At 31.7% G+C, this 26,249-nt stretch overlaps 1 protein-coding gene across 1 annotated transcript; it reads left to right on the top strand.

The window, feature by feature from the left end:
• Nucleotides 1-1,760: 1,760 nt before the first annotated feature.
• On the top strand, nucleotides 1,761-25,881 carry LOC127704280 (MAM and LDL-receptor class A domain-containing protein 1-like). The gene is made up of 9 exons (XM_052208287.1): nucleotides 1,761-1,890; nucleotides 5,559-5,729; nucleotides 13,752-13,916; nucleotides 14,774-14,932; nucleotides 15,412-15,552; nucleotides 17,989-18,134; nucleotides 20,722-20,803; nucleotides 23,658-23,833; nucleotides 25,587-25,881. Exons 1-9 carry the CDS (start codon nucleotides 1,833-1,835, stop codon nucleotides 25,722-25,724), a joined length of 1,236 nt encoding a protein of 411 aa, XP_052064247.1. The 5' UTR covers nucleotides 1,761-1,832; the 3' UTR covers nucleotides 25,725-25,881.
• Nucleotides 25,882-26,249: the final 368 nt, after the last annotated feature.

Genomic DNA, 26,249 nt, shown 5'->3' with positions numbered 1-26,249 from the left:
TCTTAACACAGACACTACCAAAACAGAGTTATGAAGAAGAACGACAGAAATCGACACTATACTAAATATTACTTTATATGTACTTTCATGGTACTACAATCTGTCGATACCTATAGTTTGGCATTGCACAAGGTCATGTTTTTCTCTGACTGTTAATGACGTCTTTACACTAAATCAATTGGACGTTGGATGTGAACTGATTGATATTTTAGTCTTGAATACATGATTTTTCTCATTAGTTGTTATTGGCTTTGAACTAGCCGGGGTGAGGGGTATGGTTTTGTTTTAGTCAGAAAAAATTTTCGCGCAAAGCGCAAACATTTTTTTTTAGTTTTTCGACGCTATCAATCAAATTTTTTTTCAAAATTTAACCCTTTAAGGTATGAGGGAAATCTGGATTCAGAATATTTTTTTTTTGTTATCTGCTTGACCACAATATTTTTTTTCATCAAATTGGGGATCAGAATATTTTTTTTAGCAAAACACCCATAAAACAGCTGCGATAGTTTGCGTCATTTAGAACGCATCTACACTAGAACAGATTCTGACAGTTCTACGATAGAACGGGTCCTTATTGTTCTACCAAAAAAATGTTTTAAATAGTCATACCCTAGATCTGATTCTGACAGTTGCTACTTGATAAATACAAATGTTTATTTTTGTGTTACTCCTTTCAGTTAACAAATATCTAAAGACTCCTACTACAACGAAATACGTGCAAAAGTTTCACAAGTTAAATAACGACCGATCGTAAATGTATTAGGTAGATGTAAAGGTATATCTGAAATCATAATGTCCTTTCCAGTAACTGGTTATCATAATTGCTAGTATAAATTTATAACACAATACATGCCAAAAGTGATCGGCTAATATTAGAAATATTTTCTTATTTTTAATGATCCTTTTAATGTAAAAAGATAGAACTGGTCCTTATTGTTCTACCAAAAAAAAATGTTTTAAATAGTCTTACCCTAGATCTGATTCTGACAGTTCTACCCTTGAACAAATGAATTGATGTATGCTCTTTGTATTTCGACAACAAGAAAATCTAGATATTTTTAACAAAGTACAAGGATTTTCTTCATACCATTTTTTATACATGTTAAGTGAAGCAATTTATAAATTGCATTACCCAAATGGTTATATGTCACGGTTTGGACTGATCGGTGACACCAAAAGTTCAGATTTGGTTATTTTCATAATATACTTCATTGCATTGTACAGTTAACGTGTTTTTTTTTTTAAATGTTTACGGATCAAGGGCTGTAGTACTTAAAAAACAATTTAAAAAAATGGATAACAGGAATCACCAAAATATGTCATAGTGCAACATACCCTATGTTATAATTAATCGAAAATCTTTTCAAAGTTTTAATTTTAAGAGTCAATATATTAAGGTGATTTACTATTAATTTACAAACAAAGATTGTCTTTCTTCATTTTACCACATTAACCTGCATTTTTTTTGGCGAAAACTAAAATTCATCATTCGAAAAAAAGTAATTCATAGTTTAAAGTCTATTTTCTTAATACTGTTCATATATCGTTTTTAAATCAGAAGACGTAATAGGAAAAATTGACTTCTTTGGAAATAATTGCCCGTCCTCCTGTTCCTGTAGTATGCCCTAGAATAGTAAAAGATATGGTCGTACAATAATTGGGTGCAGTAAAAAGGAAATTATATGCGTAATATGCTATACCGAAAGTACAGTAAGCCAATGGAAACCAACATCCTGCCTTCAAGTACTTAAATATGTCTTTTGAATGTGGCGGTACGAAAGGGCTTTTGAAGACATTATTTGAAAGAACGTTTGCATAATTCATTTGAAAAGATGAGGACTGTACTTTTGCTAATTATTTTATCAATAGTAGTATTGGAAATTAGGCAAGGTAAGTAACATGATTGCATCATTGAAAAGAGGGTTGATATTTTGTATTATTTGTGTTATACTTAGCAGAGATCTTTTTCAAGATGGCATGTTATAATTTTGCATTCAACCCTTCTTTATTTTAAAATCATTTAATATTCATTCTTTTGGAATCCTAAAATTATATGAAAGTTAAATACATAGTCAGGTCATTTGAGACGTCAAAAACTTATTTCTATCGAACAAAAACCCAGCGTACGTAAATGAAAGTGTGCAAAAAATCGTTAAAAGTAACTATATAAATAAATAGCTACGAAGAGGATATGAACAAGTTTTACACATTTATGATAATCACAGATAAAATAATTATTTCCTTGCTTTCATGACTAAAGCTAAATAAAACGTTAATAAACAGAAGTCAAAAACACTCATGATTTAGCATAATTTCTAGAACAAATGTTAACTAAGTCATTTTGTTTTATATTTTTTTAATATTCTAAATTAACTGGTTGAGGTGTAAAATGAATAACTCCTAAAACAGAAGGAAACTGCTTGTTATAAAACCACGAAGTGCCTTTCAATCATTACTAATTATTCAACTACATGAAGCTAGGTTAAAAAATGATATTGCACTTTATATATTGTATGCATCCGAAATACTTTCCTGGTCTGGAGTAACCTCAAAAGAAAATATTTGAAAGCCAAGAATGTATAAATACCAAAACACGTGAAAAGCTATATGACGAAAAAGGAACCTAAAATAAAAGCTAAATCAATTTATGATCAACTTACCTGAGGGAGTTAGATCCTTAATTTCTCAATTCTTTCTTTTTTAAAAACGGAAAATGAAAAACAGTATTTGTAAATCACGTCATTTCCGAACCACGGACTACCAATCTGATGATATCTTCGAGGACTAATAGTCCACAAGCAGCGGTATATAGCCTTGCTCCATGTAGAACTTGCAAAAAAAAAGGTTAATCTACTTTAGTGAAAAGTTATCATTTTGCAGTGGATTTTATTATATTGAAGAGTAATGTCGAATTCTCTAGATCATTTTTACTTTCCTGGAAATATTGATGATAAGAATACAAATTTCAAGGCAAAATGCAAACACTGCTTTTCTGTTATATCTGGCAGTCTAAGGATAACATCAAATTTTGTAACTCATCTTAAGGTAAGACTTTCAATGATTAAGATATTGTATTATTATGTCTGATATATTTTACACATATATTTAAAAAAAAATAAAGTGGTATAAATACTAGAATGACCAAATTATAATTCTAAATGGATAACACAACACTGTATATCAGATTGACTTCCTTTTTTTATTTCATTTTATTTCATACATTTTCCTGCATAAAAAGATTAATATTTGAAAAGCATTACTGTAAAAGTGTTCCATTGTTGTCAACAGATCAATGAATACCTTGTGATGATTAAATAATAGATAATTGAACATTGTCATAAAACACTAGTTAGTTTGTTTTACAATCAATCTTTTCGCCATTTTGACACTTAGTCATAAATTAAGCTCTATGTTTATTATATAATTAGGAAAGAAATTCTCAGTAAATATTTTGATTGAAATTAAAAAAAAACAAATGAATGTTTATAAAAGTAAAGTTAACATTAAGTTAAAATAAGTATTAAACTTCATCTCTGTAATTTCTTTTTAGAGAAAACACAGAGATGTATTTGTGACTTAATGTTGTTTTTCTAGATGTTTGAATTTTCTATTCACTTGATAATAAAATTTACAACTGTAATGTGTAATTCAATGCATTACTTTGCAAAAGTAATTGTAATTTAATGCATTACTTTGATAAATGCATCTAATAGTAATTGTAATTTAATGCATGGTTTTGTCAAGGTGATTGTAATATAATGCATTACATTGCAATGTAATTCGCCCCATGCCTGGTATATACCCAGTGCCCGGAAAAAATGACACTATTAAAATATTGTACGTCCGAAGCTCTTTCCTGTATTAGCCTTCATCAGGAACGCTATGAAAACCAAGGACGCATAAGTACTGAAACAGGATACAATATTACGAAAAGGAACCGTGCAGACCTACACAATAAAAAAAATTAAGCGGGTTATAATCTACTAAATTCTCCATTACGTTTACGATTTTTGAATTGTTGGAACGGTTGGTAGTCTTTCTTATTGTACCAGTTAGATTTTTCACAACTTAATCCGACTGATATTTCTTCAATATAACCTCCACAAATAAGAACTGTCCGTCACAAAATAGCACAATAGTGCTGAAAGTGGCATTAAACACCAATCAATTAATCTATTAATCTTTAATATAACGTATTCTTGTCAAGATATTTAGGTGTTGGTGTTAAAAACTGTTACTATTTCTGATTTGAATAGTTTGACCATGTTGAATTAGTTTGACACGTCAACAATGCAACAGTTTATGTCCTAATTTTTTTATTATTTATATCTTTATGATTTTCAACCTAGTCAATATGCAGTTTATTATAATGCAAGTTTTTTTGTCCTAGTTGCAAAACTTTGACTTAATATAATAGCATTATATAACTTCTAAAGAGGCAAAGTAAAAAGTACTGAAATATCATAATACACTTTTAATTATCCTTATTCGCCAAGAATATTGTAGTATTAGTTCATGTTACCTATTACGTACTATATTTAGTGTCAATATAATACTTTGAACAATTTATTTGAAGAAACAACCACTCATGCTGTTGTGTATATATATATCGGGATTAATTCAATATTCATTCTTATTTACAATTTATTCGGTCATTAAGAAAATATAGATAATTTAAAACGACTTTCCAATGATAGAAATAAAAGTGTAGTATCATTGCTCTTCAACTTCGTACTGTATGTGGCCTTTTATTTCTATTTATATTCGATCGTCACTGATGATTCTTTTGTAGACGAAACGCGAGTCTGGCATATTCAATTTTAATTCTGATATATATGATAAAAAAATTTATCAGCGTGTAAAGGGCCTTTTGCATTCTTGTTCTGAATTTCCCTGACAAATATTAAACGATATAGAAACATTATTTTGGAAATCAACTCACTTATAATTTCTATTTCATATACAATTTTACAATGGTATTTTCAAATGGTTATACCGATTTCAGTGTGTATGTCACGTGTTACAATAACCCAAAATAAGGTACACGGAAAGAAAACATTATATACCAACAAAAGTAAAGGGTAAAATTGTAAACAAACAAATGTATTACGTTCAAAATTGTTTTTCGGAAAATCAGCATATATTGATGAGATTCATTTTACATCGTACTGATGAAGGATAGCTGTTATCCGGAATATTTATTGATACTTTTATGTACGTTTTCCTTTTTAATGTTGATGGTGTTGTATACTTTTTAGGCGATTATATAATTTTTTACTGTGTACAGTATTGATTCATATAACGATCCAATACCCTCGTAACAAAGATGGTTGACTATTATCCAGACATTATAATATATAAGAATAGACGGTAATAAATATAACTGACTACTAGTATCATAAACACGTAGTTCTCCAAATGACGAAACAATAAGAAATCATTTAAGACAGATTATTAAAAAAGGTATAAATGTTTTGTCACAAATGTGATGGTATACTATGGTCCATCCTATTGGACGTTATTTCTTTACATTTGACCAATCATATTTTTGCTTTCAGTTTTGGGCGTAAATTGTTCAACCTTAGATAATCCGGCACATGGTCGAGTAAGACTACGAGCAAGAGGCAGAATCGCAAAGTTCAGATGCTATCGTAAATACACGTTATTTGGAAAAAAAATGATCATATGTTCAGGCGACAAATGGAGTTTTCCACCACCTATTTGTATACGTGAGTATGGTTTATATATCCCAAACTATCCAAGATCTTTCCCAAACCCCCTTTGAAATCTTTCAAGCAGCCAAACTATTCCGAGGAATCTGCTTATAAAATTGAAATGTTTACACCCAGTACGGCCTCTTGAGAGCGACGCTCGTGTGGTTACAAACGCTGTAAACACTAGTAAACCAATGTAAATGATGAGATTAGATCTATGATTCAACAATGTTCATCAGCAATGCAATCCAGACACACTTTAAATTATTTTGTTATGTATCATATTAAAGTCTGAATATCATTTACATCCTAGAAAATGTTATGAATGGTATACTTGTCATATGCACTGTCTGAAAAAAATATAATATATAATAAAAGCGAACATTTGTCCCATGTACAAATTCATATCAAGAGCCAGTCTGCCAGAAAACCATTGAGCCAGTCTGCCAGAAAACCATGCATTAGGCTCCAAATGCAATGTTATCATATTGACCTCAAATTTTGCATACATGATACCTTCATGGCAACTACTCTCTGATCAAATTATTTTTAAATATATTCAATGGTACTCTCTTCATGGAGCACCATCTATATATAGCCATTTATGGTGAAAATAAAGCTGAAAATTTGCCAATTTCAGCAGACTTAAGCTGACAAATACCAGTGTTTATCAACATGAAACTGTTTTATTGGTAATAATATTTTGTAAAACTGTATTCTAACTGTCAATTTATATTAACGCCTGAGGTTAAATTTTTTTCCTATATTTGCTCATGCTGGTCTAAATATCAGAAGTTTTACGAAACTGCTAAAATGGTGAAATTTTCTAATTTTTAAAAGTCTATATTTTCTAAAGTGGCAAAAATATATTAATGCCATTTGTTTTTTCTTAAACCCTAATCATATATCTACAAAATATAAAAAAAATCAATTTCAACAAATGATTATAGTTATCAATATAAAATTATTAGTTTAGAAGGAATAGTGGTTTAGCAGGTGTTATCCCATATCAATGAAATTTTTCTTATTTGGACCCATCAATAATTCCCCTCTGGGGCCCCACCTTGTAGAAAATAAACATATGATGCACACCTAAAATATCAAATGAGTATCTCATACAACTTCCACATTAAACCCTTTAGTGGTTGCGGAGGAGTTGCGGACCACAGGTAGTTACACTACACCACTACTGATTTTCTCCTTTTTGGTCCAAAGTTTCACAGCCCCATAATCCGTCAATAATAAAAAAAAAAAACACATGTTGCACAATTTCACAACCCCCACAAGACACATCATTAGTTTGGTTTAAATACATTCTGTACTTTAAGCGGACTTAAGGATTGTAGATATATTACAAACAAAAAGATGGACAGACAGACAGACAGACCGACATTATGAATATTATATATACCCCAGCTATCACTAGCAAGGGTATAATAAGTCCTTTTTTACAAAAGGATCGAATGGATTCAGGACAGCCAATAATTACGTGTCAAGCTAGCCCTTCTGGTTTTAAATAATTTGTTAAAAGAAGAAACGCTGAGGGGATATGGTTGGTTGGTTCACTATTGTGGATACTCATATGAATCTTTCCAATGGAATAAGACATGTGGAGAAAATTTATCAAATCACCAATTACTATATCAAAATTAAAAAGGAGGGATATGTTGTATAGATTCATGACAAAAAATCTTTATATTTACTTGATAAAATCCTAGCAAATTAGCAGAGCTTTTGTTGCTGTTCTTCATCTTAAAGTCACAGTGATGCCTTCAACATGTACAAAAAGCTCACACCTCACTGCAAGTTCAAAATGACCCTTAGCACTGTTTAACTTCATTTAGACTTTAACTGTCGGATTTCATGTACATAAAATTACATGTTTTAATCATTTTCATTTTATATTAATTCAAAATACACGTATTAAGGCAATTAATACTGGAAAGTAAAACACTAATACAATGACGGTGGCATTTTTTGTAGTTACACTGTACTGGTTTTGCAACAAGAATGAATGTAAAGTTGAAATGTCTATTATATCTGTATAATGATATATGTTGCCAAGTCTGCAGACACAGCATATACCGGTATGTCATCATTTAATATTCTGCCAAGGTGTTTTGCAAATCTTCGTCCTCAACTACATTCAAATTCTCAATTCTAACTAATGACGACTTTGCTTGATATCTAGATTCAAGTTTGACAAATTTTGCAAATACACTCCAAACTTGAGATGTGGTAACCACTCATCAGAGTTAAATTTCTTTGTTCCATCATCGTTCTTAAATAGTTTCAAATTATCAAAGGTTTGATAAAAAATTGGTCTTTTTTCTGTAGCACTGCATTCTACGTATATATCATGTAATAATTCCTTAACCATACTACCATACCATTTCCTTTTCAATTTTACTAAAACGTTTCAATGGCTTATAGAAACCGTAAAAGATCATCTTTCTGCAATATAAATTCAAAAGCTAATTGTAGCAAAACCGTGGTCATGAAAATCAGCAACACATGTCTTAGCCCAGAGAAGTTTCGCTTTGTAATAACAATTTTCTATGTTGGCATATATATATATACGCTTATATATGCATATATGATATTCTAAGACGTGAGGTGTTTGTTTAAACATTTAAGCAATTTTGCTCTGGACAAGCAAAGAATGGATCATCATCTGAATTATCATCAGTGTCGGCTATTACATTTGCTCTTGGAAAATATTCAGTTTCTGCTGTTTCATTATATCCTCCATCTAATTTGTCTTTGTGATAAGTGTAATTAACAGATCCTAGTTTCTGATTAAAAAATGGTATTTGTACCTACAAAAAAACACGTAACCATATTTTCATAACATATGGAACTGATTGAGCATAACGTAGGTAAATATTGACAAAATGCTAAAAGAATAGTGTTCTAGCTCAATACAAATTTTTTTTCTCAAAAATGACGCTTGACATTATTGTCTCAAACAGACTAGAAATTTTACTGACACTGCTTTTTTTAGAACAATACAAGGGTAATTACTAGTGTAGCACGACAAGCTTACCCTTCCTAAGTACCAGAGTACCTTCTCTCGTTGTAGTTTTTGGTATCGGGTCCGTTCGCTCCCAATACACGTTCGCATCCAACACGTTCGCCCCCTGGGTCCATTCGCACCCTATTTTTGTTGAAAAACCGGTTGAATTATTAGATGTTTTTTTTATGTATATATACTGGGACGATTATATTAAGGGGGGTGGGGTTAGGAAACACAAAACATATATCTGCTCAGGATTCGTAATTTTTGTTTGACGATTCTATACTAAAGTACAGTTTGACATGTAACTGCTTTCGAGAAGGTATTCATGCTTCCAATGGCAATTTGTTATAATTTTATATGATTATTCATAAAAGTATACAGATATTTGATAACCCATATCAAATTCATGAACGTGTGCTAGTAAATTTTATCAAGCCAATGTCACAGTACTGACCTGGACCTGAAAATAACCAAACTTAAAAATCAAGAATTTGGTCCACCAAGACGATGCATATTTTCATTGATAAAGACATAAGACATAAGACATACGACATTTTATTTCACAAAAGCCCCCACATGGGGTATGTTAATACAACATTTTAACAAACAATAAAAGTTGGAACATATTTACATTAGAACAACATGGTAAACAATGGTGCAATGATAGTATACATAATGAATACTAATATGTGACAGAAAGTACAAATTATAGTAACATGATTAAGCACATGTATTAAAAGGTTTTAATAACACTTCAAAATTTTGCTATTCCAGTAATTGTAAATAAATCTGGTGTATTCACCAGTTCTTTAAATTTTAAAACATTTGGGTTATTACACATATTTAAAGGTAAAAATTTAGCTCTTACATTGTTGAAAAAGGTACATTTGAATAAGTAATTTAACTCATCACCAAGTTCATTAGCATTACAGAGATTACAATGTCTTTCAGTTCTATCAATATTTAAAAATCTGTCAGTTTCAATGGGCAATCTATTTCTAGGCAATGGAATTAACATAAATACATTCTTAGATCAGATGGTAATACTAATAAATATTTCTCAAAACAAAAATCAGATTTGTATATTCTATTATTAAGACATTTTGCAGAATTCATCACATTATTACTCCAGTTCAGCACCCTCAAACATTTCTTTACATTCTTACTAATATTATATTATCAGATTTAGCAATTATTTGATTATCCCACATCAAATTAAATCCACATTTATATAAAGTATCTCTTTTAATTTCTAACAACCATTTAAAGTGGTAGAAACCCCTTTTACTAAGCTGATACAATATAGAATACATTGTATATGAATTTTTTTCTCTTTTGCCACACATGATACGTTGCTGAAAACCAACCATTCTAGCTTTAATAAGAATATGTAATGGTATTCTCCATAAATCATACAATGAGCAGTACTTTTTTAACCTTCAAAATTGTTTTACAAAATTCCACATGCAAGTTTTCTATAATATTAAAATTTTCAAAACCGCATACTTCTGCACCATATAACAAAATAGGTACAACCATCGTATCAAAAAGCCCTAATTGCATATCAATTCGTAAATTCAACTTTCTAGCCTTTCTTAAGACTATAAACATGACTTTTCTTGCATGCTGTACAAGATGTGCTTTAATTTGGCATCATTGAAATTACCCGTACATGAAAATATGATACCAAGGTATTGAAAATTTTTAACAATATTTAGGCTTTCACCACTATATTCAAAGTTCTTATTATATGTGTTAAGTCTAGACCTTGGAAACTAATTTTAAGACATTTTTTTGTTGAAAATAAATTATTTGTTGCAGAAGGTTTACAAGAGAAATAAGTAATTTCTTTGCCACAGATTTTAGATCATTTTCCCTTACATGAAAATATTTAATTTAAATCAGCCTAGAGCAAAAATAAATAATTTACCCAAAAAACATTGAAAATTGATATTTGATCCAAAAATCTTCCAAGCTCAACCCCATCCCCCCTTTTCTCCAACCAAAAAATCAAATGGTCCTCATGAATCTATTATGTGTATGTGTATGGATAGAGAGTTTTTTCTTATCTGTTCCTATGTTGATGACCTCTCCCTTGTTTCCAACTAGTAGGCCTTGTAGACTCTCTGTTTTCTGTTGCATTGCTGGAAGCTATATGTTCTAGGTAGCAACATTTCAGTTTACTTAAGCTTCCTCTCCAATAAATGCCAAAAATAGTCTCGTTGTTGTCGGAATATGTTTAACTGAAGCGATATAGCATCAATATTTAAAATCCAGTGCCATATGAAAATAGGGTAAACTTTCTTGGTTCACTTTGACTTCTTTCCAGATACTCCAGTCTAATCAAATGTATATGTGTGTTCTTATTTAACTGTGAAATAGGTATTGCGGGTGTGTCATTGTTATAACTTGGTTATTTTCCACAAGAGATACCAGTAAATATGAGTAGTCTCATCTCTTGTTCTACTTCTCCGTGACAGACAACTTATGGTAACATTATGTTTTCACAACGGAGAGTGTAAACAAGGGGAAATAACTCATAGAAAACCTGTGACTGGTTTTTCACTATTTCAGAGATTTTTTGGCAATAATACATAAAAATAATGACATTATGTATGTAAACTGTATCATGCAGTAATTCTATTTAATTCAGATCTAAAGTTAATTCATTGGTTAGGGTTAATGGGTTTTAATAAGTTTTAAATAATTCAGAAATTTATCAAAATATAGGAAAGTTAGATGCAAATTTCAATATCCTGCAATAATTTGCCAAATTAGATTTTAGATATTTTTGACAATATCTTTTGGTATATTCACTGATGCTTATTTCATGAATAAATAAATGCCACTTTAGATTGATGGACTCAAACTTCCTTCAAAATTCATTGTGGTCTACAGGGCCCTTCTTTAACATACCACAACGAATAATCATTCGAGACAAATCTTTCCTGACATGGTTTATTTTTGTCTATCCAGATCTTTTTAGCAAACATAAGTTGAAATTACCAGTAACACTGTTAAAAATCAGAATTTATTGAGTTGAAACTATACACTAGCATTTAAGTGATTTTTAGGCATTTATGCAAATGAGGCTGTTTCTAAAAATAGACACGATGCAACAAAGTCTAAGATATATTTTCAATTTTTTTTTATATATAAGATTTCAAAAATATAAAAATATTTCAAAAGTTCCGACATGCCATTTGGACAATATTTTCGATTTTGCATGGTTTTCTGGCAGACTGGCTCTTAAAGACGGAATTGCCAACATATCTTTAATTGAATTTAAGTGTTTTGAGTAATATCATACACAATACCGTGTCGATCTAAAAAGGAAGGATAACATTTCAGGGAAAATACACTAGAGGCTCAAAGGTGGCTCACCTGTCAAAATACTGTAGTATGCAAAATAGAAATAAAAAAAAAGAAGTAACAGCACTTGCATCCATCTGTCACCGTTTAAGTAAAATTGTTACCGGAATTAGAAAAAATATCAGCTAGGAGAATATCAGGAAAAAATGGTCGTAAAGTCATTTATGGGTATTAACCCATATAAGGAGTCAGTTTACGATTTCTAACATTAGCTTTCCTTGTAACTTTTGTCTTCCTGATAATGTTTTCTGTTTGCAGTTCCTCTCTGTTTATTATTGTTTTAAGGTTAATAGCCAAAAGCGCAAAATTAAAAAATAAATGGCAACTGCCAACAGGACAACATTTCAATTAATGGGAACTGTCGATTGACGTTTATTCTATATCGGATTTTGCTGATAGTTTAACTGTTTACAGTTTTTCCCTTTCTATGATGATTTAGAAGAAAATAGCCCTTGAAATAAACAGATTTGGAAAATAAATTCTTGCTAAATTTTTTCATTCGAAACACTATTGTTTGATAATAAAGATGTTTTTTTCTGTCCAATTTTCATGCGGTTCAATGCAAATTCTATCACTTTAGTCATGTTGTAAAAATAATTTGATATTAATATTTACTTATATGTTTGTGTACAGTGTACTTTCAGATATTTGACTGTTTCAAGTGACTTTAACACGTACTAAGCTCAGTTTATCACAACAAATATGGGGAAAGAAAATATTGTTTGATAAATTTTACATTAAAAATTAAAAGAGAGGCGAGATATACCGAAGGGACATTCAAACTCGTAAGTCGAAATAAACTGACAACGCCATGACTAAAAATAAAAAACGATAATAAAGACAAAGAATAGTACACAAAACATAAAAAAGAAAACTAAAGTCTTAGCAACATGAACCCCACCAAAAACTGGGGGTGATCTCAGGTGCTCCGGAAGGGTAAGCAGATCCTGCTCCACATTTTGCACCCGTCGTGTTGCTCATGTAAGTACAAACCCGCTGATTCGTTAGGTCTCATTCGGGGAAAAGGGGACGGAATTAGAGTTACGGCAATTGAAACATCCGTCGTCATCTGTGAAACAAATATTCCATAACGATCAACCAACTCGTAATGGCGTCCATAAAATTTACGAAGGGATGATTTTAAATTCGCCTTTTGAAACTCTTGGTTTGATAACTTCCTTGTGAGCAGCAACCCTCTATCAAGGAAGTAATGATAGGAAATACAAGCCCTGTAATATCGTATCAACTTGAATATATATACGCCGTATGCAGGCGCTGCTGCAATATTGCTACATAGAAATGGAAAATTCACCATTGGGAAGTTGAAATCATAATAGCTAATTAAATTCTGTATTAAAATCATTTATTCAAACTAAAAAAACTTTATATTAGCAGTTCTAACCAACTGTTTGACAAATCCGTTAACTACATAATATATACACCCGCTATGTCTAGCCAACGAATTCTGTCATAGGCAAGATGTTTGAAAAATAGTCTAAAAAATTAATTGTTATAGCCAAAACTCTGTGTAAGGAGGAGGAAACAAATGAATGAAAGAACATTTTTTTTACAAATAATCATCTCTAAAAGCAGACAAAATATCATAAAATTGACAAGTTAAAAAACCAGGAAACTACTTTTTTCAGGAAAAGGTTGTGATGAAATTCAATCTACAGGAAATGTTACAATCACTGAAGAAAAAAATGGCGCTGTACTAGAATTCAAATGTGCTCCACCACTCATATTGACAGGCGAGAAAATGATCACGTGTGATGGAGCTACTTGGAGTGCCCAAATTCCTTCATGTAAATGTACGTATGTTTTAGTGCTCACCAAAGTGATTCGAGCATCACTGATAAGTCTTTTGTAGGCAAAACGGGCGTCTGGAGTACAAAATTTTGATTATGGTTCTCATAACGAATTTATTTGCATTAAAAGATTTTCTTTCAAAACAAAACTAGAAAATCGTGTATTTCATTTAAAAGGAGTAAAACTTTTAAATTTTAGCGACAGAAACATACAAAACTTCCTTCAACTAATGATAGAATAGATAATGTTCCTTATCTTGACAGTAGGTAAACAACTTGAACAGGAATTAAACTACCTACACCTTACAGCAGTTGTCGACGAAAGTTTTACTGTTTCACATTCCTCAGTATTTAGACAGAAAAAACTTTATATTTATTTTTCATGGAAAACACATTTAAAAAAAATAAACGCTGGTGAGCTTTTAATTGAATATAAGAACAAAACAAAACAAATAAAGCACATAAAACATACGACTTGATAAAGACAGACAACAACCAGAATTATGGATTTCGAGCAAGCTTATATTAAAATTTAATAAATAATTTAAAACATAAAATACAACTATTTGACAATAAAAATGCGCAGCTCATGTGGCAAGCGCCTCTATCGGTCATTCGACAGCAGATTATCAGCTGTGAAAATTGAAAAGTTTAAAATTAGCACTAGATAGCAAAGCCATTTATATAAGCTAAACATTTGAGTTAAATAATATATCAAGAAATCAGTAAAATAAAAAGAAATGAGTTGCAGAACTGATACTATGGTTTACGATTTTTTGTATGACACATGGGAAATAAAGCATTCCTGTGTTATTTTTTAAGTTATCTTATATAGTCCTTTGCCTATATTTTGTATGCAGATGTAGAACCAGGAAAATACTGTGATTTTGAAGATGAAAATATTTGTGGCTGGCAACATGATAAACTAGCAAACTTTGAATGGAAATGGAATTCTGGTACCACACCTACTCGACGCACAGGTCCGAAATATGACCATACCTTGGGGAAAGGTCGAAACGGTAGGAAAATGAACATATAATTATAGGGGTTTTCTTTTCTTTTTTGATGAAAATGAAGCTCGAAAAAAATTAAACTAAAAAATAAGCAATGTGTTACAGAATAATGATTCTATAGTATAGTTATTGAACACAAGAGATTATTTTTTTTATGAACAACAGTATGTCCCTAATGCCCGCCCATTGGTGGAGAAAAAAAATGATTGAACCAAAACAATTATAACTAATCATCAATAGTATCTCAAAAGCCATTGGATTAAATATTATGATTGATCATTAGCATATGGATAGCTGCTTGCCATTTGCAAGTCAGCAAGGCAGAATGTGTTGATCTAAATGTGTCAAAGAATTTTTTCCTTATGCGCTAGTCGCAATTAAGTAAGAAAAATATACATATTTCAAAATATAAAGCAATGTGTTATCTGAATTGATAATTGCTTCGTATGGCATATTTGTGAATCCAATTTCTTGTTTTTTTTCAGGACATTATATGTTTATGGAATCATCATCTCCTATAGAAATGAACGACAAAGCAAGATTATTGTCTCCGTATTTTCCAGCTACAACCGGTGGTCTGTGTTTTGAGATCTGGTATCATATGTTGGGACCAGTAGGATACAACCGTATGCATTGGTCAACAAATTATATTTACCATTTCATGGAAGGCTTACGGTTTCAAATTGATCACAGAGTCTTTTATCGCTTGATAACGTTATGGGTTTTATTGATACCACATGTTCATATTGTTACATATAGCGGTTTTGGTAAGAAGTCACAGTTGCTATACTTCCTTATGAATATCTGTGTCACAGATGACCACAAATATGTTTAAATTGTCGTAACCACGATCCCTTTCTCTATTCCTCGGTTGTAACATCACCGAATGTGACTAATCACCGAATTTATAATCACCAGGAGTAAGCTAGCAATACACAGTTAGGAGTTTGGTTTCGCATTTTGGCCCCGTTAAATTTTTCAAATATGAAAGTAATTGTGCAATCAAATTGATTTTTAGATAGCTGAAGAATAATAGCCTTCAAAGTGGGTTTATATTTTTTTTGTTCGAGCATATTGTTTTTCTTATATTATTTAACATTTCACAGCGGTATAACATGTTACTTTTATTATTCTTCCCTTAGTTTATTTATTTTGTATTTACATTGTATCATAGATCAAATTTATTTGTTCAGTGTATGTTCACTGGTGTTAATATGTGCTTTGATTGAGTTAAGCCATTTCACTTGATATTTTATAGTGTGTCTTTCTATGTTGTGATGTTACACTATTGTTTCAGAAAAAGGGTGAAGGTTTGGTACCATTAAAACGTTTAAACCCGCTGCAATTGTTTGCACCTATCCTAAGTCAGGAATCTGATGTTCAGTAGTTGTCGTTTGTTGATGTGGTTCATAAGTGTTTCTCGTTTCTCGTTTTTATATAGATTAGAACGTTGGTTTTCCCGTTTGAATGGTTTTACACTAGTAATTTTTGGGGCCCTTTATAGCTTGCTGTTCGGTGTGAGCCAAGGCTCCGTGTTGAAGACCGTACTTTGACCTATAATGGTTTACTTTTATAAATTTTGACTTGGATGGAGAGTTGTCTCATTGGCACTAATACCACATCTTCTTATATCTATTATATGATCGTTGAGATGGTTTTTTTTCCAAGTTTTATGGACCTTTTTTCTGTTTGACAGTCTGTATTTTCACATACGCACCGCCCATATGTCCAGAAATTATTATAGTGTTTTCCAACAAATATTTACGCCTGAATTTTTTAGTTCAAATTTATGAAAAAATCAGATGAAATGCATACGACTTTTATTCAACCTCTTGATAGATACATGTCAATGGTTTCAGAAAAGGTATCACTCAAATGGATTGAAATTCTACTTTGGACCAAAATTTTGTGACTTTTGGCCCTCCTTTTTGCAATGTTTTGTATCAAATAAATATAGATTTTTGCCATGGTTTCACAAAAAGAGATTATATTTCAGCATTTTAACTACTTAGTATTGAAAATCAAATCTATGAAGGATGTTGTTTCCATACACATGCACATTTATGACCAGGATCGGTATACCCCTTCCGGAGCACCTGTTATCAACCACAGTTTTTGGTAGGGTTCTTGTTGCTCAGAATTTTTTTTCAATGTAGAGTTTGTCCCCTTGAAACAGTATTTTCTGCCTCTTTTCTATGACAATTCGAATTTGGGAGAGAATGAGCATGCTTTAAAAATGCAAATGTTCGTACAAAATTTTCAAAAAATTTATAAAAAAAAAAAGTTTTTTGTTCAAATTGATCGAGTTCTAATCAATTGCATGAAAATGGGTAATATTTGAAAACAACAAAGACTGTAAATAAGAATAGATATGAATTGCTGATGCATATGTAATCCACTCTGCAAAAACATAATTTCTGTTACAACAAATAACTGAGAAATATTAATGAGTCGGTTAGGATTCTATTTACATCTGGGCATATTGTATACACAGCGTTGTCTGCATGATAATCTCTATGAAACTTTTCAGTGTTTTCGTGTAAAAGACTAATTTCTGTGGCACTCTTACCAGCAATGAATTAGAACCTTATTTATTGATTTCAAAACGATTCACAAAATGTAAAACGTATATTTAGAAAAATAACAGAATATCCTTTTTCAGATTATAGCATGTATTTGAATAATATTGAATAGATAAATATACTTCATTATCACTGAACTAGTATATATATATTTGTTTAGGGGCCAGCTGAAGGACGCCTCCGGGTGCGGGAATTTCTCGCTGCATTGAAGACCTGTTGGTGACCTTCTGCTGTTGTCTGTTCTATGGTCGGGTTGTTGTCTCTTTGACACATTCCCCATTTCCATTCTCAATTTTATTTAATACTATATGAAAAAATAAAGTGAAGGAACTATTAATACGAATGACCCAAAAGATAAGCTTCTGTGCCAAAATTTTGAAATTTACATCAGGAAATTACCTTTCCCTCACCTTGACCAATGGTATTACTGATATCCATAAAAGAAAGCAAGAAAATCATATTTACTCATTTTCTTAACAGAAGTTGGAAGATTAAAAATATATATTGGAAAAATGGGACAAACGGATATACTATCACAAAAAGCAGAGTTCGAGGTTTTTGGGAATCAAGGGGACGAATGGATAAAAGGACAATTTCCAGTCGGAGAACGAAAAACGTCTTTCATGGTAACTATGTAGTTGAAAGGCAACATACTTCCAAATTAGAAATTTAAATAAAATTATCTTTTTTCCCCCTCAATATAATGTTATTAGTATATATGTAAATTAAAGGCAACATTAGTTAACCGAATGATGTTCAAATCTTATAAATCCATTACAAAGATACAAATGAAGCAGGTAGAAAACAAATGTTGAGGTAATCACATGGACTGCAATAGGAGCGAAACCGGAAGCATCGATAGGGTAGTTTCCTGCTGCTGTGTATGCATCACCTGTAATACGATTTCAAACTCATTCACAATGTCACAATATGGAATAGGACACAGCCGATAAATTCAAAGATCTGACAAATATTATGGTATCGAAGATCTAACACCGCAAAATCATATCGCTAGTGAGTTGAGACACAGACAGCTCGTGTCGGTCAATCAATTCATGATGGTGATTGTAAAACTCATGAAGTGTCGATTTCATTCCTTTTTGCTCATACCTCTGTTTGAGCAATTTTGTGTAAGTAGCACCCTGTTAATGAATTCCGTATAATGTGAGCATGTAAGAGTGATACGCATTGATTGGAATATGAAGACAACATTCAGGGATGTGAAAAAACTATGCCTCTATTATCTGGCTTGTACTACTTGACCAGACAAGTAATTTCTGAAAAAATGTTTTGCATCCAAAGCGCCTTTCTGGATTTACCTTTATCATAAACGCTTAAACTTATACATTTAATAGCCATGACTGTGCAATAGCAGACAGTAAGGATAAGTAAAAAAAACTTGGCAAGTATATTTTTGTATAGTACTTGTACTTGGGCAAGTGAGGAATTTGATATTTTCACACCCCTGGACTTACGATGGGCAGAAGCTATTGATATGTAACTGCTGAGAAATGGACAGTTGACGGATTGGATAGGTGAAGTCATCATGTGTATCATAGAATCTGGTTTAAAGTCATGCATCTCTGTCAATATCGTGGAAAAAATCAAAATAAGAAGCAGACCTACTTTCAGTAGTATCCTTACGCTGAAGTTCACTGGAAACATGAGATGCAAGCACTTACAGAAATATGGGCTATTGGGTGACAGAAGATCATCAATATACATTAAAATGATTTTAAAGAACTTTGCAAGATATTCTTTCTTTTTGTTTTTGCGAGGACAACAAATTAAAATACTATTTGAAATTATTGTTCAAGACACTACGAGGGTCTGGTCAATACAGTTTTTAGCTTTAACGTGTCCAATTATTTCCCTGAAAATCATTTTTTTAAAGATATTTCTTCAAAAAGACCCACAGTATGTGAACATTGATTTCTAAATGGTATGTTGCAGAATAATATATATGTTATTCGCTATTCGTGCATACCAGGCACCACATTGGATCCGTTCATTTTCCTTATTTAAAATTAGCACAAAGATAAACATTTGTTGTGTCACGCTCACTTGTTATACGATAAAAAAAGTTTCACAATTGAGATAAAATTAAAAAAACACTCATATACCTTATCCACCGATCTCGATTTTTTCACAATTGAAAAATAAAATTTCCCCTGTTCCTTGTTCTCATTAAAGTACCGTTCTTTACAAAATTGTGAATTAAACAATTTATTTCAGTGGTTTGATTCTATATTTTTTCTATCATCAAAGATGGAAATTTCAATTTTGTGATATATTTGAATAAATAAATTTGGTGTATTTAGTATCTTCTGATTGGTTAAAAGTATTACCTTTATTTTCAATGTTGTCAATTTTTATGGCGACACGCCCACTCTGACGTTATGTATTCATACGCCAACATTTGTGTACGTTGTTATTGTTAATATAAATAATATAAAAAGCTCTTTGAGCCTTATTTTTGATAGAAATTTATTTATAATGAATGACAATAATTTATTTTGAATTTATTGAACCATAAAATTAATTTTTGGCTCTTCACATTTTACATAATCCGCTTCGTGGATTATTCAATGTGAAGAGTCAAAAATTAATTTTATGGTTCAATAAATTCAAAATAAAAAATAGCCATTCATTAATTACAGTTAAGTTAAATATGTTTACATAAACCACCGTGTAGCCAATTTTTTGTCAATGGCCATGGTTTATTACATACATTTTTATTTTAGTTCTCAACTTCTAAATTTTAACTTAGAGAACATAACAATCAAGTTGACCTTAGATGGTTTTGTATAGTTTGGTTAAAAATATCTTTCAATGCATTTATATACATTTTTCTCCCTTAGCAAACAGTTCTTTAAAGCCCTTCATGTGAATCCAAGTACAAAATGCAACAAAGAAACCATTCACATTGTATTTTGTTTTAATGACACACTTGGTTATTACCATTTTAGGTCGCTGTAGACATTCACCCGGTCATCGAAGTTTCTGCAACATACACCATTTATTACGTTTATTTATATATTTCAAGCTGGGAATATCGATCGCTCCTCTTAAAATTTTTATTTACTGTTAAATGTTTTAAGATTTCTTGAAACATTTTTAAAAGACGTTTGTTCTGTAGCATTAAATCTTTATAGATACATGTTTTTTCATTACAATCTTCACAAATGACTTAATATTGTTTTATATTTTCAGTTTATAATTGAAGGTACGAAGTTAAAAAGTTACTTGAGTGATATTTCTGTAGATGATCCCAAACTGTACAACTGTTCAGATGGTAAGTTTTATTATTGAACACCACTCTCACAGTCGTTCAACAAAAAAATTACAATTAATGTATTAATATGCGTTATGCGGAATGAATTTGAAAGATTGCGCAATGATTTCATTACGGGAGAGTTTAAATCGGTTGTGTTACAATTGTTGTTATTCGGTTTGGCGGGCAGTATATTAGGAAACTGCACGAGTGTTAAGTTATCGAGGATTGAGTAGTGACTAAACCAGCACACGTTTTATTGTTAAAAGTTTATTTTTATCTTGTCCGATTTTGAACCAAACAACTTATTAAATCCTGTACAACTTCAAGCTGAAAATCCTGCTAACGGGATTTCTGCTTAATTTATCGAAAACCTATTTCAGCAAAAAGTTTTCGGGAATGAAAGGAATGTGACTGACACAACACAGAACGAATTGGCCCGTAAAGTTAAGAAGACGGAGAGTACTTTCCTATACAAGGAAACATATGTAGTTTGAGCTAAACACTGATATTTTAGACCATATAAATGTTGCCGTAGACTCCATTCATAGTTAGAGATAGTCCAATGTCGTCCCTTTTGTTGAAAGGTCGGAAAAGTTCCTGAAGAAGTGAAAGAAACTTTTACATTTAGCGGAAAAATCGGAGAAAGGGTGGAAACCTGTCGGTGAATATCTATCAGACGAAATGGCTAGAAATTTGGAAGGCGAAAGGAACATTCAAGCCGCAAAGAGCAGAGCCTTCAAGATTTAAGCATTTAAGCACATAAATATTTTATGTTTGTTTAAAAACAAAGTGAATCAAGGGCATACGATACAGTTACGGGGAGGTAATGACGTTGCTAACGTAAAATGTTATTTTTCGCGACGTCAAACTGTGACATATCGGTAAAAGATGCATTTTCGACTGATTTTTATCATTCAGACTGATTTAACTTGAAAACGAGTTCATGGACCCCTCGTTTTAAAAATGACAGCTGGCTCTATTATGTGTGAAGATTATTTGTGCCAATTTTTATCAACAAATCACCGATGAAATTTTTTTTAAATTAGTTAAATATACAGCAAAAAAATGCCGTTTTTTTACTAAATAATCAAAATGTGATAAAAATGAATTATTTCCAAAGAATTGTTACACAAATCCAAAGCACACTTATCTAGAGAAGATATTCCATATGTTTTTATAAAAATACGCTTGCGTTTTTCTTTTGAAATACAAAAAAATTAGGTATATCTTTCCAAAGGAAAGATATGTCAAAGAAACCGAAATTTCCAGTAAATGTCCAAAATTTCGACCCGATTTATCTCAAAAAGTAGTACATGAAGAATATTTTTTATTGCATATTTGTATTGATTGGGTGAAAAATAGCTTGTATGCAAACTTTCATTAAAAATTCACCGTGGGATCAAAACTGTTTCGTATGCCTTTAAACCATAAACTTTATTTCATAATCTATAAGATATCCAGACAAAAATGTTCAATACGAGAGGACCTATAGGGATAAATTCAGTAAAAAATCTCTCATCGACTTTAATGTAAACCTATGTTTTGAATTAAATTTATACCTGGATTACCTTTATAAATCAGAAGCTTTCATATATCATTCAAGTACAAATGTAGCTCCATCTTTTGCAACAATAAAGAGAGTCATACGGCATTTTTGGGGCATCCTCATGGCCTTGTTTACAAACACTGAAGATTTGCACTAAATTCCTATATTGACCCCTATTACTTTTGAACCCTGTAGTAAAAACATTCAGCATTCATGTTTTTTAACTCTAGTTTTGATCCATCTATCAAAAATATTTTACAAACATTATTTACCAATCAAAAGAGCACAAGACTTTAGTGTTATACAGAAAGCTTTCCGCCAAATGGGCGGTCCTTGATGACGTTTATTTATTTATTGAATTTACCCCAGTAACTGTCAGTTACAAATTAACGCCACTTGGCATTTTATGCAGTAACGCACGTGCTGTGTAAAAACAAGATTTTCGTATCTTCATACATTTTGTTCATTGTTTTTATCAACAGAGAAGTGCAAAGTGATAAGTTTTTATTGTATTTATATATTTACCAATTTTCGTATTTACTTCGGTTGCTGTAATTGGTTGTTTTTCTGGTGTCTAGGCAAAAGTTGTCTAAATAAGTGACTTCAGTATTGATTTGGATGTAATGTGACATGTCACACCATTTTTATGCCCCACCTACGAAAGTAGTGGGGTATTATGTTTTTAGGTCTGTGCGTTCGTTCGTTAGTTCGTTGGTTCGTTCGTCCGTCCGTCTGTCCCGCTTCAGGTTAAAGTTTTTGGTCAAGGTAGTTTTTGATGAAGTTGAAGTCCTATCAACTTGAAACTTAGTTCACATGTTCCCTATGATATGATTTTTTCTAATTATAATGCCAAATAAGAGTTTTGACCCCATTTTCACGGTCCACTAAAAATAGAAAATAATAGTGCGAGTGGGACATCCGTGTACTATGGACACATTCTTGTTGATTAAATGACGTCTGCTGAAAATTCCTCGGACGACAGTCGGGGTCATTTGCAACAACTTTTCGTTGTAACTGTCGACGTTTTCAAGACATTATAAATGTTTTATTTCGAGTTTATTGCGAGTATTCCATTAGAATAGGTATAACTATACCGTATCGTCAGCTCAGTAATCAGTGCTTCAAAAGCTTTAAATGACACTTAAATTGACATGAACCTAGAAAAATTTTAGGTAAAAACCGGTGGACACGAATGGTTAACAGTTCCGGTTCCCCTAGTTGCATCAGTCGTTTTGCTCATAACTAGTTAAATTATGTTGATAAGTCACAGTCAGTAAAAGTTTTAAATACGGAATATTTACCTTTAATACATATTTTTATTTGTAGATTATACGGACAGTACTCTTCTTTATCGAGAAACAACTGCAGTCGAAACAACCGAGTCAGTTGTGCAAACCACAACGATGTATCATAGACCTGTCGAAACCACTGAAGCTTCATTAAGTTCAGCAACAGTTACCCGACTAGTAAAAACATCAGAAGAATTAGCAGCTTCCTTACAGGTGTTATATTTATTAGTCACTTTGTGAAAATTACTGAAAGTTTTACTAAAAAAAAACAATAATAATCACATATAGCATCAAAACAAAACTTCAGGGACAAGGAAACCCACTACTCGTTAAACATACATTTCTGCAATAGACAAAAGCTAAGATTCCGCGTCCAGAAGAAATCTATTTGTAAATGTTTAGGTATTTATCTTTATCAGATTTATCACATGCAATGTGTTTGGTTATTTTATATATGCATCTAATTAAGCATTTACTTCGATTGTTGTTTTGGTTGTTGTTTTTTTTTTTTTGCTGGTTTCTACCAAAATATTGTCTTCATAAATGACTTCATTCATTAATCGGATGAAATGGGACATGTACGCCATTTTTATTAATTTGATGACGTCTGTCGACAATTCTATGGGCGACAGTTGGATTCGATGGCAACAACGTTGCATTAAGTTATAGACGTTTTCGAGATATTCCAAATGTTAATTTCTAGTAAAAAAAGAAAGTAGAAATCCAATTTTCTCAGGGAATAATAACCTTAAATGAACTCGGTTATTATTTCAAGGTTCCTTTTGGTCATAAAGCGTCCAATGTATTCAGGTATATACACATAATTGGCTTTCAAAGAATTAAGTTTAAGTATCCTGGTGGAGGTTAATCCAGGAAACAACTTCGGACGGAGTAATTTATCAAGTTCATTCATTTGAGAGTAGCCAACTTCAATTTTGGGTTTGACTGTCTCAAATATTCGTTTCACTGGTTCTGTTCTCTCTCTTGCCAATGAGTCTTTCTTTTAAAACGTCAAATCCAAAATTTTTCTTAAGAAATGGTACTGCTATTCCTCAATTCTGCTACCTGCGAAAATGGTCAGACTCAAAATTGCAAACTTAAATTTTCATACAAGTACCTTTTACTTCATAAGGATTTTAATTTCAATCCAAACGTGAACGACAAGATTTTAACAATAAATAGATAGAAAATGGAAACGGGATATGTGCCAAATAGGTTACAACCCTACCAAAGAGCAGAAAACAGCCCAAGGCCACCAATGGGTCTTCAACACTGTGAGAAAATCCCGCACCCGGATTACATTGCTATCATGTAACCGATATCAAGACTCATTAGTTACAAAAAAAGAAAATAAATGGCATCGTCATCTCAGTTTCTACTGTATTTTCTAGCAATGCTTTTGAATTTTTTTATTCCTTTTATTGATGAAATTGCTGCCGAATTAAAGTGAGGAATTAAAATATTATTATGATTAGATATCTAGTGTAAAATTAATGTCTTATCTCATTTCAATCCGATGGCAGAACAACAATACATATAAATAATAGATTACGCAAAACGAATCCCAGGAAAAACAGGGCGAACGAAAATGCTTCAAAATGTACATGCATGTAGTTTCGGATTCACTTGTGGCATCATACAATCGCTGATATGAAAATGGTGCATGTCTAACTCTACAACATTACCAAATATACACTATTGTAACGTATAATTAATCTACAAATATGCATGATTTAGTGTGAAAGATTTAAATGATACAAACATTGACACGAACCTATTAAAACATAAGGTGAAATCCGGTGGATGAGAAGGGTTAACAGTTCTGGTTCCACTAGTCGCAATCGTCATTTTGTTCATGACAAGTTTAATTGGTTATTCTGTTCATATGTGACATTCAGTAAAAGATTTTAATACAGAAATGATTTAATAGAGTTGTTTAAGCTATAATGAATATTTTTATTTGTAGATTATACGGACATTACTCGTAGTAATCAAGAAACAACTGCAATCAATACAACCGAAGCTGTTGTACAGACCCTACTCAAACTCTACTCATGATTGGTATAGGAGTAGGATTAGTAACTGCATTAATGATAATGACTAGCGCAATTTATGCTCATCATAAAAAGCGACTAAAAGAAGATGTTTTTGTGGACAGAGGGGAACCGATAGCTAAAAATGACTTAATTGAAATGTATAAATATGGTAAAGACAGCGACGTACGCTTTCCTTTTGGAAAAATAAAAGCTTAATCCAGGAAACGAAGACAAATATTCTCCTTCATTAAAGAGCTTATCTGCTGCAACTAAAAGTGTGTCTCCTCCCATGCCAAAATGTTGTTACTGAGCAAATATAAATCCAAAACGTTTTGCCTCAAGCGTTTCTGATAAAATTTATTTGAAAAACATGCGCTCTTAAATCGACATCATACATTTATTCATAATATCATATGAACCTGGACTGTTGATCCCTGACAATCAAAGGCACTCAGTAGTGTCGTGTTTCGTATTGACATCATGTTTAGCTCAGCTGGCTTAAAGGGCCAGTGTGAGCTTTTGCCATCACTTGGCGTGTGTCGTTTGTCGTCTGTCGTCCGTAAACTTTTACAAAGAAGATCTCCTCTGACACT

This window comes from Mytilus californianus, unplaced genomic scaffold (assembly GCF_021869535.1).
Source record: "Mytilus californianus isolate M0D057914Y unplaced genomic scaffold, xbMytCali1.0.p SCAF_6, whole genome shotgun sequence".
In the NCBI taxonomy this organism is placed as follows: domain Eukaryota; kingdom Metazoa; phylum Mollusca; class Bivalvia; order Mytilida; family Mytilidae; genus Mytilus; species Mytilus californianus.
Note: the sequence above shows the minus strand (reverse complement) of the source record. Positions and strands in the feature narration are given on the sequence as shown.

Coding starts and splice junctions, on each gene's coding strand:
- LOC127704280 (XM_052208287.1), top strand. CDS start 1,833: ATGAGGACTGTACTTTTGCTAATTATTTTATCAATAGTAGTATTGGAA. Junction 14,933..15,411: donor CTTGGGGAAAGGTCGAAACG/GTAGGAAAATGA, acceptor GTTTTTTTTCAG/GACATTATATGTTTATGGAA. Junction 15,553..17,988: donor GGGACCAGTAGGATACAACC/GTATGCATTGGT, acceptor TTTTCTTAACAG/AAGTTGGAAGATTAAAAATA.